Source organism: Psammomys obesus, unplaced genomic scaffold, assembly GCF_907164565.1.
Source record: "Psammomys obesus unplaced genomic scaffold, mPsaObe1.curated_primary_1811, whole genome shotgun sequence".
NCBI classification, from domain to species: domain Eukaryota; kingdom Metazoa; phylum Chordata; class Mammalia; order Rodentia; family Muridae; genus Psammomys; species Psammomys obesus.
Window position 1 is genome coordinate 4,336,622 of NW_026596057.1, and position 16,089 is coordinate 4,352,710.

General features: G+C 53.3%; 1 protein-coding gene across 1 annotated transcript in view; it reads right to left on the minus strand.

Annotated features, from left to right (window-relative positions):
- Positions 1-1,182: 1,182 nt before the first annotated feature.
- Gpa33 (glycoprotein A33) overlaps positions 1,183-16,089 on the minus strand; it is a 33,878-nt gene continuing 18,971 nt past the window's right edge. The window contains exons 3-7 of the mRNA XM_055624702.1: positions 14,483-14,699; positions 8,902-9,057; positions 4,198-4,317; positions 2,946-3,081; positions 1,183-2,534 (exon numbers count right to left, since the gene is read on the minus strand). Coding sequence (XP_055480677.1) covers positions 2,405-2,534; positions 2,946-3,081; positions 4,198-4,317; positions 8,902-9,057; positions 14,483-14,699 — 759 coding nt within the window. The 3' untranslated portion in view covers positions 1,183-2,404. The remainder of the gene's footprint in view (positions 2,535-2,945; positions 3,082-4,197; positions 4,318-8,901; positions 9,058-14,482; positions 14,700-16,089) is intronic.

Below are 16,089 nucleotides of genomic sequence, written 5' to 3' on the forward strand. Positions count from 1 at the left end.
TGGGAACCTACAACAACCTAATTGCCACAGTTTCTGAGCCAAAATAAATTCAGCAGGAACCTGTAGTGGTACCAGCTGCTAATGAGAGTTGACACCCAAGTAATAGAGCCCTGTCCTGGAGAACGAGTGAGTGAGCACCTGCTCTGTCTTGTCAAGTGTCATCTTGCAGCCAAGTGTCATCTCCTCTTTGAATCATCCCCAGGTGCTCACTCAATCTCTCTCTCTCTTTCCCTCTTCCTCTCTTTGTCCCCTTCTTCCTCTCCCCCTCCTCGCCCTCTCCCCCTCTCCCCCCCCCCTCACACACACACACATACCTTGCCCCAGTACTTCTCTGTCTCATGGACCTGTTCCTGTGTTTGCTTCCTGCCTTGGGTTCTAGCTCTTCAAAACCCTGTGAGCAGCACAGCTCGTAGCAGGTGCTCAAAAAAATCCTGCTGAAGCAGGGCCTGTTTTCTCCCATGCTCTTCCCTAAACCCACACTAAGATGAGAGCCTGAGGAGGACAGGTGACAGGACCAGCAAGGACCGAGTAGCCAACAGACATGCTTGTGGAGGCATGAACCATGAGGGACGGGGGTATCTCAAAATAGCCAGTGGGCTAGGAGCTAGCCTCGAGCAAGACACCCTACACAATGTTCCAGATGCCCTCCTGGACCAGCTCCTATGCTCATGCATCTTGTAGGCAGAGACAGAGGTGAAGATGTATACCCGGATCATGGCAACACCATATGCCAGACGCTTGGACAGGAGAAGTGCAGGTCTCCACAGGAAAGAACAGGACGGGAATGACCTGGAGAGTGTCTCAGGAGTCTATTCAAGTGGAGCACTGACCGTGGATCCAAGCTGCTTTGGGTGACCATAGCTCTCTGCAACAGAACGGCCTGCCCATCTCCTCAGGAAGGTCACTGTAGGGTGTCACAGGCGAGGGAGTCTCTGTCATCATCCTGGAGGCACGTGAATGACTCCCAGGCCTACTCAGTCTTCTGACGCTGCAGGCTCCCAGAGCCTACCTCCACCATCAGGCTGAGCCCTGTCCTGTCCCCAACAACCCTGAGAGTGACTGCTGCCCTTACCTTGACCACAAGTAATAGAACCCCAAGACCTGGTCACCCTGCCTTACTGACTTGCTAGGCAGCAGGTATACTTGGCACTAGCAAAGGACAGATGAACAAAGAAAAGCAAATATCCACTGGTAACTTTATTTTTAAAGAGGCATTTTGAATGAAACAAAGACTTGAATGAAGTATATAAAAACATGCATGCACATAAAACCAGAAGGGGATTTTTTACAGTTGTTTTTCTACTGATGCAGAAAAGTTTATCTGATGGTTAAAAAAAAAAAAAAAAAACATTTGGAGCAGCTCATCTGACCTGAGCCCCGGGGAGGGAGAGAGCCTACCAAAAGGGGAGGCTGTGGGCAGGCCGGCTGGCATTCAGAAGCTGGTGGCTGGGCAGAGGTGGGAGGCAAGCAAGCCTATGTGTGTATGCTTATTTTAAATCAGTCTGCCCACCTTACCAGACTAGCACAGGGCCTGAATGGAGTCGTCAGGTGTTCCAAGTTACACGCAGGAGGCAAAGCCCTACCCATGAGGGCATGTTCACCCGTGAGGCTGCCAGGCTCCAAGACCCAGGCCCTGTGGTAAGCATAGCTCTGATGGCCTGACATGCAGCCTGGTGTCTGGGTGTGGGATAAAGGGACTTTCTCTGCATGGTAGCAGTCAGGACAGGATTAAGGAAAATTGGGGGAGGGTGTTCCCAGAGTAATGGGCTATAAGGATGGGAAGGATTTTGACAGACAGATGCAATTGTGTTTGGGGAAGTCCTGTCTCTGGGAACAGGTGCAATACAGTGGGAGATGAGGCTGAGGGAGAAGCTGGAGCCCCCGTGACCCCCAAACACGGAGAGCACAATTAAGCTGGGTAAATCACGGAGACTTCCATCTTGTCACTGATTTCTTTTTTTTTTTCTTCATTCAACAAAAATATTGAGTGCAAGTTCATTCACAAGCCCTCCTCCGAGTGCTGGGCATGGTTGGCAGGGCAGACTCCCACCCTGCTGAAGCTGGCACTGCTCCTAACAGAAGCAGCCCCTGGTCGCCTGATTTCCAGGAGCCCCTGCCAACCATAAGGGAGGCAGATAAGGGAGGATGCTGTCTGGCTAGGGAGAAGGGCAGGCCCTGAGTCAGATATAGCAACGAGGAAAGGTCCTTGCAGTGTGGTTGTCAAGGTAACAGGTAGGACCCCTGTAGCCAGGCCAGTGATGCTCCCCAGAGGCAGATACAGGGGAAGAAGTACTCCACCAATGCCTGGTGAGGGGCAGGTCTATGGGGCTGGAGAGGAAGGAGGCCAGTGGCAGGAGACTGGGCCCTAGCCGTCCCTCCTCTTCCAGGGGGCAACAAGCCCCCTTCACTGGAAGGGCTGCTCTGGAGAGTTCCGCCCTGAGCCCCTTTGGTCCTCATGCCCATAGTCATCTTCGTCTTCCCGCCCTCTGGAAATTTCCTTCTGCCTTTTAGGCTCTTGGTAAGCTGCCCGGTTCCTGCGGGGGCAACAGAGAAGGAGAGAAGGTTAACCCTAGTGGCAGGGATCGGGGAGGGGCAGGTAAACTGGTCTGACTCCCACCTCCACCCAGAAGCTGCCTAGGGACCTGTGCTTCGGGGCTGGTTTGGGAGTGCACAGTGAGACCTCATAGGGACATTCTGCTTGTGCACTAAGGAGATCGTGGAAACAGTGTATTGTGTTCCAGCCTACATTTGACCCCCTGCTCGCCCCAAGGTGAGAGTCTGCAAACGACAGGCCCAGGGAACAAGAACAGGTCTCCGGTCCACCCTTGGAGTGGATGAAACGGGGAAAGACTGAAACACCTGGTGTCTCCCAAGGTGCCTGAGGAGCTGAGGCGTGTATTTCCATCTGCTTCCTTCCAAGGGGCCACCCCTCCCAGCACACTTACGGCCGTGCACCCTCTATGTCCTCGGCCTTGTCACCCTTGTCCCGGCAACAGCAGCAGTAGACAATGACACCAATGATGATGAGAGCCACAAATACACCCCCCGCGATGCCCGCATACAGAGCGATGTTCATGGAGGCTGAAAAGGGACGGAACAGCTGTACTTCCTGAGCCCCAACTCCGGCCACCACCACTCCCCAACTCAGTCCCTGGCAACAGAGTAGAAAGCCAGGCCAGGGTGAGGAATCACAGTATTGGTGGAGGGCACAGCAGGCTGGTTCCTCACAGCCTCTGGGCCACCCCAGTTCTTCTGCAGCCTGGGGAGCAATGACTGCAGGCATCTATGAAAGTCATGGCCCTGGAGTACTGCCACCAGACACATCTGAGGATTCTCGTTAGGACAGAGGAGCAGCCAAGGAGAGGCAGGCCCAGAGCATCGTGTTTGTGGATGTAAACATGTTTTTGTTTTGATCCCAGGTTTGGGATGTGGGACTGATTCAGATGGTCCACAGCAGCAAACTATTTGCCTCATGTAGGCTCTAACAGGGGCTCTTTGCCAGCTGCAGATGGTTTAAGTCTGGGGACTCTGGAGAGGGGATAAATGCCAGGGCCCAGAGAGAAAAAGGAGGTTCCAAAAAAGAAGGCTGCTGGTGCTTCCCCTCCCTGCTGCTCCTGGCTGCTGTCAATACAGTTAAAAGTTGGAGATATCCTGAAATGAAGATTGGACTTTCCACAAGAAAACCCGATGATATTATTCAGCAGGAAGTAGCCTAAGAGAACTGAGTCCCCTCTCCCCGCTAATGTTCCTTCTGTCCTACTTGGTGTTGAGGTGTCAGAAGGGATTGGGGTGGAGAAGGGAGGAAGAGGCATAAGAAACCAAAATAAAACAGTATGAAAAGTAACACTAACAGCATCCTGACACGGCTGTGCAGAACCTGTCCGTGTTAGCTTTGCCAGCTTCTGAGTTAGCTATGGTCTCTCTTCCCTACAGAAAGAGAATATGATTCAGACCAAGACAACTGGCTTGAGGAACTTCTCTCACATTCTCCGAGTGGCCACAGGGCAGGCCTGACTGAAGAGGTCTCCAGAAGTCTGTCCCTGGCTCTGTTTCTAAAGAACCGGCTAGCCTCAGGGAGAGAGAAGCCTGGGCCAGGCGCTGTCTCTCCAGGGCCACGGCAGCCATCTGGTTTATCTCTGGTGGCCTTAACCAGCCATCTCTGGGCCTCAAAGCCCTCCCTCCCCACCCTGCTCTTACGAGGTCTGGGAGCCACGGTGATGTTGCAGGACTCTGTCCCCACGTCATTGCTGGAGGTGCAGATGTAGTAGCCTGCCATCTCCGTGGAGATGTTCTTCAGAAGCAAGGGCTCGCCTGAGACTGGAGGAAGAGCAGCAGTGTGAAAAGACAGCGTATGCACAGCCCAGGGCTAGAAGGCCTGGGCCCTGGGAGCTACAAGCTCACCACTGAGCCCCTCTGAGCTGGTCCATCAGCGATGTAGGGAAAATCACCTCTGTGGGTGCTGGGGAATCAACACAGCAGGAGGGACAATACTGAAGGGCTTCAAACCCAGGCAGGACCCTGGGCGCCCCAAGTCTGGCTTTGCCCATTATTCGATGTAGCCTGCAGATACCTTAGCCTTCATTGAATCTGTTTCTTCATCTATAGTCAGAAGTAATAGTACCTGCCTGGCAAGGTACTTGTGAGCCTAAGTGAGGTATCAAAGTATTGAAATATTGATGTCTAGCGATCAAAAGCCTCTCCCACCCTGGCTCACCTAATTAGCATGCCCAATCAAAATCAAACACCTCATCCTAACTCAGGGTTTTCCTCTTGTACCTTTATAAATAGGCATTTGCCTATGGGTCTCCTCTCTATCCAGAGACAGTCCTTTGCCCCACCTTCAACAAATATGCCTTACCCCTCTTCCTTGTCCCTTTTCTCCCCTCTCCCTTGTTCCCTTCCCCTTCTTCATCTATTCCCTGTCTTTGTGCTGAGAACTTGACCTCAGGGAGACCTGAGCAGATACTTTTCATATATGTGTGTGTGAAAAGTATCTGCTCAAGAAAATGTTTACGTGTGATGTGTGTGGTATATGGTATGGGAGTGAATTGAGACACTGTCTTATAAACCTTCCTCCTCACCCATCATCATTCTAGCCATCTAATTCTTCAGCAGTGGCTGCCTCATCTGAAAAGGAGAGTGAAAACCGCCAATGTGGAGCCCAGGGCCATGGCGCAGATGTCCCCAGGAGAGAGCCCTCCCAGAATCCATGATGCAGTGGGTTCACACCAAGACAGCCTGTGTGTATGTGTTGTTCTCAGAGATGCTTTGTCATCACTGCTCTTTCAAGACAGGAAACCTCTGTCCCCTAACTGCAGTGCCAACCTCATCAGAATCTTCCTGCCACCCGGTGTTCCAGTCCATCCCCAGGACACGGTCTAAATTGCCCAAGAAGGACCTGTGGGAGCCCTTTAGACATTTCAGAAGCTGTTCTTAATCTTCAGTAACAAGCTCAAGTGTGTGTGTGTGTGTGCGCTCAATCTCTTTTCTATATTGCTTTTTGAGATAGGGTCTCCTCCTGTCTCTGCCTCCCCAGGGCTGCCACGCCCAGCTTCCACGTGGGTTGCTTTGGATCAAATCAAGGTCTCATGATGTGCAAGCAGTTTCCCAACGGAGCTATTGCCTTAGGCCCCGAATTCTGAGCTTTTAATATGGTGGCAAAATCACAGGTCTGATCCAGGAATCACGCTGGCTTTACCTCTGCAAAACTAGGGAACAGCCCACCCCAGGTCCCACCTCCATGCTCTGGAATGATTTAGGTCACCATCTCTCAGTATCATTGTTTCTCATCCTTCCAACATGCTCGGACTGAAGGTGGACCAACTCCAATTCCACAGAAGGAGAAAACTGACTAATGGAAGGTATCCTCTGAGGTTCATGTTGGCGTGCATGCACACACATAAGTAAAGAAGCGTTTCAACAGGAAGCCACCTTGGCACTATACAAGCAATGTACGCCTACCGTACACGTTCACGCACCACATAATGCTGTCGGGTCAGCTCACTCGGAACTAAAAACCTCCACGTTCCGATCACAAACGGAAGGAGGGGAGTCCTGTCCTCTTGGCATTTCCAATCCATAGAGGGAGACACACATGAAACAATGGTGATTTTACAGGGGTTCAAAGTGGAGGTTGTGGAGAAGGGGTTGACCCTCGTTTGAGGGTCAGAGGAAGCCTCCTAGTAAGATAAAAGCCACCCTAACCGCAGCACATTGATTTTGTTTTCTTCTCTCCTCGTCACAAATATGCTACCTCCGTATTCTCCCCTAAAATCCAAAGCACTCTTCTGTAAAACTTGACGGCCTTGGATTCTAGAACCTCACACCTGTGTATACCACCTACATGTGATCTTCAGATGTGATTCTGGAACAGGGTCCACAAGCAGAGCAAGTGCTGAGATCACTAAGGTTTCGGGGTTTAGGGGTGTGGCCTGCGGGTGTTTTGATAGTGGAGGGAGCGATGGGAACCCCTGACAACGATTCAGAGCATTAATGGTCCCATTTTCTAGCCCAGTTGGGTTTGTTGTTTTTAAGAGGATTTCGAAGGAAAGCACTTTACAGAATGCTCTGTGTCCCCAGGTGTGCTTAGAGGGCCTAGAACCGGCATCAGATGTCCTTGGCACCTCCGGGCAGCGCTAGGCCTCCTTCAGGGGTGGGATCATGGGGGTTTCTGATGCGTGAGCCAACACCATCCTTCCCCAAGTCTCTGGAACAAACGGTGTGTTCTAGACACTTCTCTGGGATGAACTGGGGCTCATTCCGTGTCCGATTGGCTTTGGTTGAGCTGGGGATCGAAGGCTCCTTTCCCTTCTGCAAAGAGCTCACTAGTTTCTAAAACCCAGTGTCCCGTTATTGTAGCCCCATCTTGTGGTCAGGAGAGGGACTGCAGTGACAGTCGCCTGTCCTCCGCTGAAGCGCTTAGAAGTCCTGATGATACTGAATGAACAGGATCTGCTCTTCCTGTCCCCTCCCACCAACGCTGCTCAGTAAGCGCTGGCTGCCACCTCTCATTTCAGGTTCAGGATTAATGCTGCCACCACAGTCATTAATCCTGAGTGAGTGAATCTGAACTCAGGGCTGGATAAAGCAGAGAGGCAAAAGTCGATTTAATCACCTTCCACGCCCTTAGCGGTCACCCACTTTTAGTCAGTAAAGACCTAAGCTTTGGCCTCTGACAGCATTTTGTGGTGGAGGTGAGGGGAAACTGACCAGAGTGCCCACTTTCGAGGCTCCTAGGAGGAGCTCAGTGTTTACAGGAAAGTCCAGACTCCTAGCCCGGAACACAGGGCCCCTCTCCATCTCTCCTCGCTGTCTTTCCCATCATCATCTCCCATCCTTTGGACAGGGACCACACCCCACCATTCAGCCACACTGAAGCCACGATGCCGTGCCACTGTGAGGGGCCTGACGAAGATAGCTGCCAATACCTAGTGCTGATTGTGTCCTGGGCCGCCCACGTGGTGCTGTGCCCATCTTACACATGTAGAGACTAAGGCACAGACAGGCTGAGCAACTCGTCAAGGCTACTTGCTAACAAGCAGCCCAGCCCAGGGTTCAAGCCCATGCTGCGAACCAGGCCGCACTCAAACATCCACTTTGTGAAGAAGGCTTCCAGGATCCCTCACACAGTCTCTCCAGCACACCGCTGTGTCAGGCCCTGCAGCTCTGTGACCTCACACCTTCAGCCCTGGACCCCACCGTACGCACTGCGCTAGAGGAAAGCCACACTCACTGCGTCCTCAGACCGTGAACCGCCGAGCGACTAGGGGGGCGGAGTCAGGACTCCACAGAGGGTAAGCACGACTGCCAGGTGATTTCAGTGAAAATCCCAGACTTTCAAGACCTGGCAATCCAGGGGCCAGTGAGCTGACTCTGCGAGTAAACGCACGTGCTGCCAAGCCTGGAGGCCTGAGTTCGAGCCCCGGGACTCACAGGGCGGGAGCGAAGCGACTCCCACAAGTTGTCCTCCGAGCTCTAGTTGTGGAGCGCCCTGTATATACACACACTGAACAAGCGCGATTTTTAAAAGATGTTTAAAATCGGGAAACCAGACATATGCCAGCCAAACTGGATGCTTGTGGAAATCCATATGGCATCCTCCCTCTTACGTTAGGTCAAGGGAGTTTTACTAACTTTTTTTTTTTTTTTTTAAGAAGTTATTCTTTGGCCTCCAGATAATTGAAAGGTAGCATGATAAAAAACTGACTCCGGCTTGATGGAAACCAAGGGACATAGGGCGTTCATCCACAGGCTTCCCCAGGGCACCAGATGTTCCTCCCTCGCCCACGGGCTTCGCTCTCACGCCCCTATTTCATTTCCACACATGCCGGACTGAACGACCTCAAAGCTACATCTGCCGGGCATCCCTCGGGCCTTTCGGTTCCTGTCTTGGATCACGGTGCAGCCACAGCCGTTGGTAGCCACACTGAGAGCCCAAGAGGTTTCCACGCCGGGGGACACGAGTGTTTAAAGGGCCCCAGCCTGGCCCCCTCCATCTTTCCCCTCGTTTCCTTCCGCCCCTGGCCCCTCCTCTACCATGGGTCTCTTGGCAGCTGTGGCTCATCCGCCATAACTTGCCCTGAGAGTGAGGACCCTAACGGTGCCTTCGTGCTGGTGTCTGAGATGGACCGGTCTGGATGGGAGACGCGGAGTGGGACGCACTTCCTGGAGAGAATGGAGGGGTGGGGGGGAGCAGAAATCCTGCGCGCTTCTGGCCCTGGCAGCTGTGGGGTGCGTGGGAACCCGACGCTCAGGGGCACGGTCCAGGACGGCGCAAAAGCAGGCCTGAGCGAGCGGCCCGGGGCTGGCCGGCCTCCGTCTCCCCCCCCCCCCCCCCGGCAGCCTCGGCGGTCAGGTGCAGCCGAGCGTGGGGCACACGCGCCTCCCCCGCGGCTCCATCACCTGGCTGGGTGAGCGGCCGCTGCTGGTTCTGGGGGTTGTAGCTCTTCCAGCTGTACTGGGGGCTGGGCGAGCCCTCTGCAGACTGGCATCTGAGCTGGATGTTGTTTCCGATCACCATCTCCCCGTCGATGCGGCAGTCCGGCTTGGAGGGCGGCACTGGGAAGGGAAGAGACCGGAAGAGAAGCTTAACCTCGTGGGAACCACTGCCCATCCAGGATCTCCCCATGTCTCCCTCCACGCACACAGAGAGGGAGGCGTGCGTGCAGAGAAACTCACAGCTCCATTGACTCTTCACATCTGGAGAGGCCTGTTGGACTCTCCCCTGCGCCCCCAGCCCCGACGGCCTTTTTTAGTAATCCTGCCCTAACTGTTTATGGCCCTGCCTCAGGAGGTGCTACAGGAGATGGACTGCGGATGCGGAAGGGTAACTGGGGGGGGGGGGGGGGCGGCGTTGTCCAACTCTACAGCCCTGAAGAAGTGGCCCATGCTGAGGCGCATTCCAGCGCTGCGGAACGCTGTGCGCTCAGACACCCTGTAACGTCGCGGGTTCTCCAAGCTGCACTTAGGTGCGACATTGGCGTCGTGGAGAGTTTGTTTGCATCTCCCCGTGACAGGCTGGTTGGTAGTAGCCCCTAGTGCTCGCTTGGGAGTTAAACACGACCACAGTAGGGACACTTGCTCGTGGGCCCTGACTCAGGTAAGACTACTGCGCATGCGAGTTCTGCCTGCTGTTGGCTCAGCTGGAACCACAGTGTTCCTGATCTGTTCCACAAAGGGCCTCATGGGAATTGTAGGCACAATATTATTATCTTCAACGCTTTTTTTTTTTGGGGGGGGGGGGGGGGTATATTTTTTTTTTTTATTTTTTGAACCTTTCATCCCTGTTTACAATTTTTTTTGTTCTTTTTTCCTCCCCCCCCCCCCCTCCCCATTACTCCCTCTGGCCACCTCCTTTCTGCCTGTTACCTTTTCTGGTTTTAATAATGTTTGCTGACCGCAAGGCCAGGCTGTGGCGCCGGAGGGGCCTGGTTTCCTCACCCTGGGTTAGGTGAACTCTGCGGCCCTTCCTTCAGCTTCTTGGAAACATCCTCTCGGGATGTACCATGGCCCCCCTCCCCCCCCCCCTGTCCCACCCCCCCTTTCTTCCCCCCCACCCCCCCCCCCCGCTTTGCTAATAAAATGCAAATATGTAGCTAGTAGCTGCATAGCAAGAAGAACCCCGGGCGGGCGGGCGGTGCGGTGCGGGCCTTCCTGCTGGGTGGAGGCGATCAAAGCAATCTCATAGGAAATGTTTATAAACCCATAAACCACCCGCGCGTGGTCCCCCTGGCTTCTGAGACTCCCGGCCTGTAGTCTTTCCCTCAGGCCTGGTTAATGTCACGTTGGGTGGTTCGGTAACGGGGTTAGATTCTGTCATTGGGTAGCCAGGTTCTGTCTAACAGTGCTGGGCGCTGGGGTGACACTGTGAGTCAAGGAATCTAGTGGGGGACAAAAGACAATGCATCAATGGCCAAACGGGGGACAAGACTGCTGGGGCAGAGAACCATGACCCAACACATCATATGGGCTGTGACCTGGAGGTCACCATGAAGGCGGTGGCAGGAATTAGCGCAGAGATGAGCATGCCGGCATATACAAAGGCTCAGAGGCAGAGCGGGAAGTGTCCGTGAGACTCCAGGAAGCATCTTTAGCGATGAGAAGGGCGAAAACAGTGGGGAAGGTCATCACTGACAATGACAAGGGGGACCTTTCTTCAGAAACGGCTTGACCACACAGTGGATGGATCAAATGATGTGAGCTATTACAGATTTATGCGCCTTAGATCATGCATTCTACCACAGCAAGTTAAAATCAGAATGAAATTACACTCCGGGGCTGTGCTATTGAGCAAAGGGTGGGCTTGGTTAGGGTTTTCCCAACTTTTTCTCTCTAGGGCTATTCCTGGTCATGTTCATGTGCATGCGTGCATGAGTGTGTACATGCATGTGTGTGTGTGTGTGTGTGTGTGTGTGTGTTTTCCAGAACTCTCCAGAACCTAGGCCATCATCTCCTCCTGCTGCCAGAGTGCTGTGGCAAACTCAACTCAGCAACTTCCAGGGATAAGACCAGGAGAGAGTCCCAAATAGCCTGAAGAGACCGAGAAGGCACTCCTAAACAAACAGAACGGGACACCACTAAGGCACTATCAGTATACTCAAACTGAGGGAAGCACAGCTCTGTATGTGCGTGATATGGCATAATAATTGTACCTTTCCTGAAGCCAGGACCTCCATGTATCACACAGAGACCCTGCTACACACTACCTGGCCCGGACAGCTTTCTGGAACCTTGGCGCAAGCCTCCATGACCCCTTCATTCTTGCATCTTGCATGCCTGACAAACCTATAAAATCACATGCGTGGTGCTAAGCTCTGCTGACAGCCAGACTGGGTCTGCCCCGACCCTACCGCATGACGCAGGGCTGCAGTGGGCTCTTGATGCTCGTATAGCCAAAAGAAGCCTCTAAAAACTGTGCCCACATAGAAACAGACTCTCAAAAGGAGACTCCCCAGGACAGAAGAGCCCAGCAGCTCCCAGAAGCCCCAGTCCTGAGCACAACTGGCTCTGAACGCCACTTCACAGAGGAGCTCCTTGAAGACCAGACCTCTCAGCACTTAAAACTGCAACACTTGCTCTCCTATTCACATCCTGGACTCATGGGCTGGTTCCTCAAACACCCAGTCCCAGAGGATGGTCCTCAGAGAAATCAGACAATGCCAGCCTGTCCCTTCTGCTTTCATCACACGCCCCCTTGGATGGCTTGCTGCCCTAAGTCAGGCGCATGGGCACCAGTCCTGAGGGCTAGCCCACCTGGAAGGTGCTGGAGGAACTGTCCCTGACTGTCCTCTCCTCCAGTCCGGCAGCTGCAGGTTTTCTCCTCGGAAACAAACAGGCAGGAGTGCCGCGCAGCTGCTGGCACAGCTGAGCCAGACAGGTAAGGCATCATGGCACATAATGCAGGCACTCCCCTGTTGCCAAACAAAACCCAGGCTTCTGGGGATCAAAGACAGGCCTGCGTGAGCAGCTGGGCAGAATGCCTGCCAGGGGCTGGCTCACACCAGCCTCCTGCCCGTCCTGCTGGCCCAGCAAGCAGTTCTGGGGCTGCAGGGGAGTCGAACTTACCCTCTGGGTACCCACACAGGGCTTCGTTTTATCTCCTGGGCCCCACAGCGGTACCCTGCAGCGCCCTGCCTCACCAGCCTCACCCTCAGCCATGCCTTTAGCAGGAGGCTCAGTGGCTAACTCCCACGTTCCCCATCACACAAAGTGGTGGGGTAGCAGGAGGACAAACTGAGTTAGTTTTGTGTGCGTGTGTGTATGTGTGTGTGCGCGCGCGCGTGGGGGGGGGGGTCGGATACAGGACAGAAGCGAGAAGGAAAGCGCTGGAGAGTAACTGCTGAGCATTAAAAACAAATGTACACGATGGACTGCACTTCTTGGGGAGCAGATGGAGGCAAGAACTCCAGAAACTGCCCACGGGAGGAAGCGGACTGATGGCCCGCGAGGGAGATCCGCTTTGTGGGGGACTGTGTCGAGATCTTTTGCTCTAGGCCTTTGAGCACAAGTCCTGAACTTCCTACGGTAACCCATTCCAGGCACACCCCTCCCCCAGTCCCCCTCTACCCTCCCTCTCCAGATCTCCAGCGCCCCAACCACAAATAGCTGGGCCCTCCAATTAGATCTAGTTTAAAGAGCCCCACGTGCGGGGGCTACGTGTCCTGGCGAGGGAGCGGGTGCTCTCAAGGGAGCGGGGCTAGTTCTCACAGGGCAGCAGGTAGATGTTACCTGAATGTTTACTGAAGGAGAGGCAAAGGAGGGCGAAAGGGAACGAGCTAGGCTCCAAAGCATCCCTGATGCCTGCTGTTCCCGCTGAGGACGGCAGGGGGCGCCAGAGGCCAGAGCAAGGCTCCCACCTGGAGCCCAGATTTGCTGAGTCTATTGACTTCGCGGCTTCCCGGAGGTGAGCTACACAAGGCTAGTTTTCCCAAAGCTAAGGCCAGGATTGGGGAGCTTCCTGCTAGCCTCCCCCAGAACGAGCCGCCCCGTGGAATTAACGCCTTTCTCCTTTAAAAATCACCACGTTATAAAGACACCGAGAAAGAAAACTTTCTCCGGGTTTATTAGCATGTAGGATAAAATGCTCTCCTCTTAAAAGCAGAAGACTGGTCCCGACGAACTCCACACTCTCGGGTTACACTCGTATCCTGTCCTCTTCAGGTTAATTTGCTCTCCTTTAAAAGCAGCTAGTCCTTGGTGTAAGTGTGGCAGAGGGACCAGCAGAACCAGGTTTCAGATTTCTACGGGTTTCTGCTACTTTCTACACGCTGACATTCTCAGCCAAAAAAAAACAAAACAAAACAAAACAAAACAAAAAAAACCCAAATTTTACCTGTCTGTGTACATATCAATCCTTGTATGTATATATAATGCATTGTTGTTTTCATATGTAATATCCACAAAGTGGGGTGAAGGGGTATATTGTAGAATTACTTGTGCAACAAACTTAACAAAAGCGATGAAACCTGTCTCAGTAACCATCAGTGTGAAACACATAAATAGGCTATTATGCAACCACGAGACGGAATGTGCTCTCTCCCAGCAGATCTGCGTGTGGTGGCCTGGAGAGATGTTCACAGGGCGCTGTCAAGAAGCTAACTGCTAAGTGCTTCATAACACCCCACTTCTTCAAAGGAGAGAGGCAAGTGTGTGAGAGAAAGCGGCGAAGTCCAAGGCGCCCGCCTGCATTACCACTGGCCGCCTCACGGTGGCAGGCTGGGACGAGGTCTGGGCTGTGCTTTATGCAGCGTTGATGTGTATTGAAGTCCATTCTGGCTCACAACAGAGCTTTCTGTAAGTCCAGCGACTACCGTATACGACTTAAAAGAAATTCTGCCGAGTAGCGCAAAGGAGAAAGAAAGAGTCCATTGTTCTGATGCACAGTGGCTCCCTCCCAGGAGCCGGGCCGTTAGACCAGAGCGGGGACACAGGCCAGGTGCTCATTAAAATGTCCCCAGTACCTGGTTTTGAGGCGATTACTTCCTTTCTATGGGCCTCGTCTACTCAGAAACTAAAGCAGATGAGCCTCCTGATGCTTCCCAAACTATAAATTAAAAAAAAAATTCTCCCGTGAAGAGGGTGCTATCCTGGCACGCGTTTTCCATTGGTTGGTGATGGTGTCTTTGGTTGGGGGGTGGGGTAGGGAGACTGGTGTGATGCCAGGTTGACAGCAGACGAAGATACATCACCTACGGGAGTGGTGATGGGCCCTGTGAGTACCACAGACTAAGGTAAGGTGAGAATCCGCACGTTCCTTGGGAACTCCCTTCGCTTCTCTTCAGTGATGAGTTTGGCAGGGGAAAGAAGAGTCGGTGTGGAGGGGAAAGACGGGAGCTGGGACGACTCTTCTGCCCTCAGAAACAGCCTGCTGTTCACTGAGAACCTCAATGGCATTTGGCTCCGAGGGAGAAATGTTTGGGAGGCCCTGCTGCCCACAGAGCCCTCTGCCCGCCCTCTCCCCATAGGGAAAGGCAGGGCCACTCACCGAGGACCAAGAGGCGGACTCGAGACCTGGCCGTGACATCCTGATCAGACATCACTGACACGGAGCACTCATAGGTGCCGTTGTCATCCATGGTCAGCTGGTCGATGGTGAGGGAGGCGTCTGACAGCTCGGCGGTGTCGGATACTTTCACCCGGTCCTTGTAACGGTTCCCAAAGATGTACTTTTTTGTCGAGAAGTTCCAAGTGACCACTCTTTCCTGAGAAAACAAAAGGAATGTCTGCAGGCCGTGGCGTGGGCCTGTCCTGTCCCAATCTTCCTCCCCCCAGAACCCAGACTTGTGGACTGAGTGTCTCAAGCTCACTCTACGGCTTCTAAATGAAAACGTTGGGGGCTGCAGTTAGAGTTTAGTTGGTGGCACTCGCCTAGCACACACAAAGGCCGGATTTCATCCCAGCACCACGTGCACGCTGATCGTCCCAGCATTCCAGAGGTGGGGGGAGGAGGAAGTTCGAAGTCACCCTCGGCCATGTAGCAAGAGCTAAGCCAACCTGGGATCCACGGTGTGACACCAGGACCCAGAACAAAACCAGAAAAGGACAAAAGCATCGAAGCCCTGGAATGCAGTGGGCAAACGAGGCTGTCTCGGATGCCAGGACTCATGCTTGGAACCAGCCTCTCTCTCTCTCTCTCTCTCTCACTCACTCATCTCTTGATTCCTCTCAGCCCTTTGTTTATTCTCCTTCCTTCCTTCGTTCCTTCGTTCCTTCCTTCCTTCCTTCCTTCCTTCCTTCCTTCCTTCCTTCCTTCCTTCCTCCAGCACTTCCTGGGCACACCAGGTACCATGCTAGGAAGCAACATCAAGTGAGCAAATTCCGAGCTCACTTGGTTGTGACTATTGCCCTTGGCATTTGCTTGTTCATTTGTTTATTCCTTGATGTCTATGAAGCAGCACGGTTGTGGCTCCTACCACAGGCAGCCACGCCAGACTGCCTCGGTCAGATCCTAACCCTGCTGTGTGCCGACTGGACGGACGCCCGTCAGCAACGTGCTTGGCCGCTCTAAGACTCCAGCTTCCTCCCCTACAAAACGGAGATGCTGATAATAACACACCTCCTGGGATTGTGGGGAGACTAAAGCTAATAATACATGCAGAGCAGTCGGGGTTGGCCTGGTGTCTACTGATATACCCATTACTATAACCTACCACGTGCTCGGCATACGACTCCGTGAGTTCTGTCCTCAAAGACTAATAAAAACAACCAACCACGCTATCTTATGATTATGAGATTCTAGACTGACCAGTGGGGGGGGAGGATTCCTGGAAAGGGTGATGGTTGCCTTGAATCTTGAAAAGCAGCTATGAATTAACCAGGTAAAAAGCTGGGCGGCTGGAACACGGTGTGTGGGCGTGGAGTAAACGTGTTAGACACTGGAGGCAAAGGAAAAAAGCCGAAAAGCAGAAAGCACCGTTGCCGACCCCAATCGGCACAGTGTGAGAGGCAGATTGGTAAGAGCTGAGCAAGAAAGGCCATAGCTGTAACGTACAGTACATCTGCTATCTGCCGCGTGCTGTTCCATGCTAGACAGACGGTCCCTTTTAACCGGCACCCTACTAGATAGACGGTCCCTTTTAACCGGCACCCTAC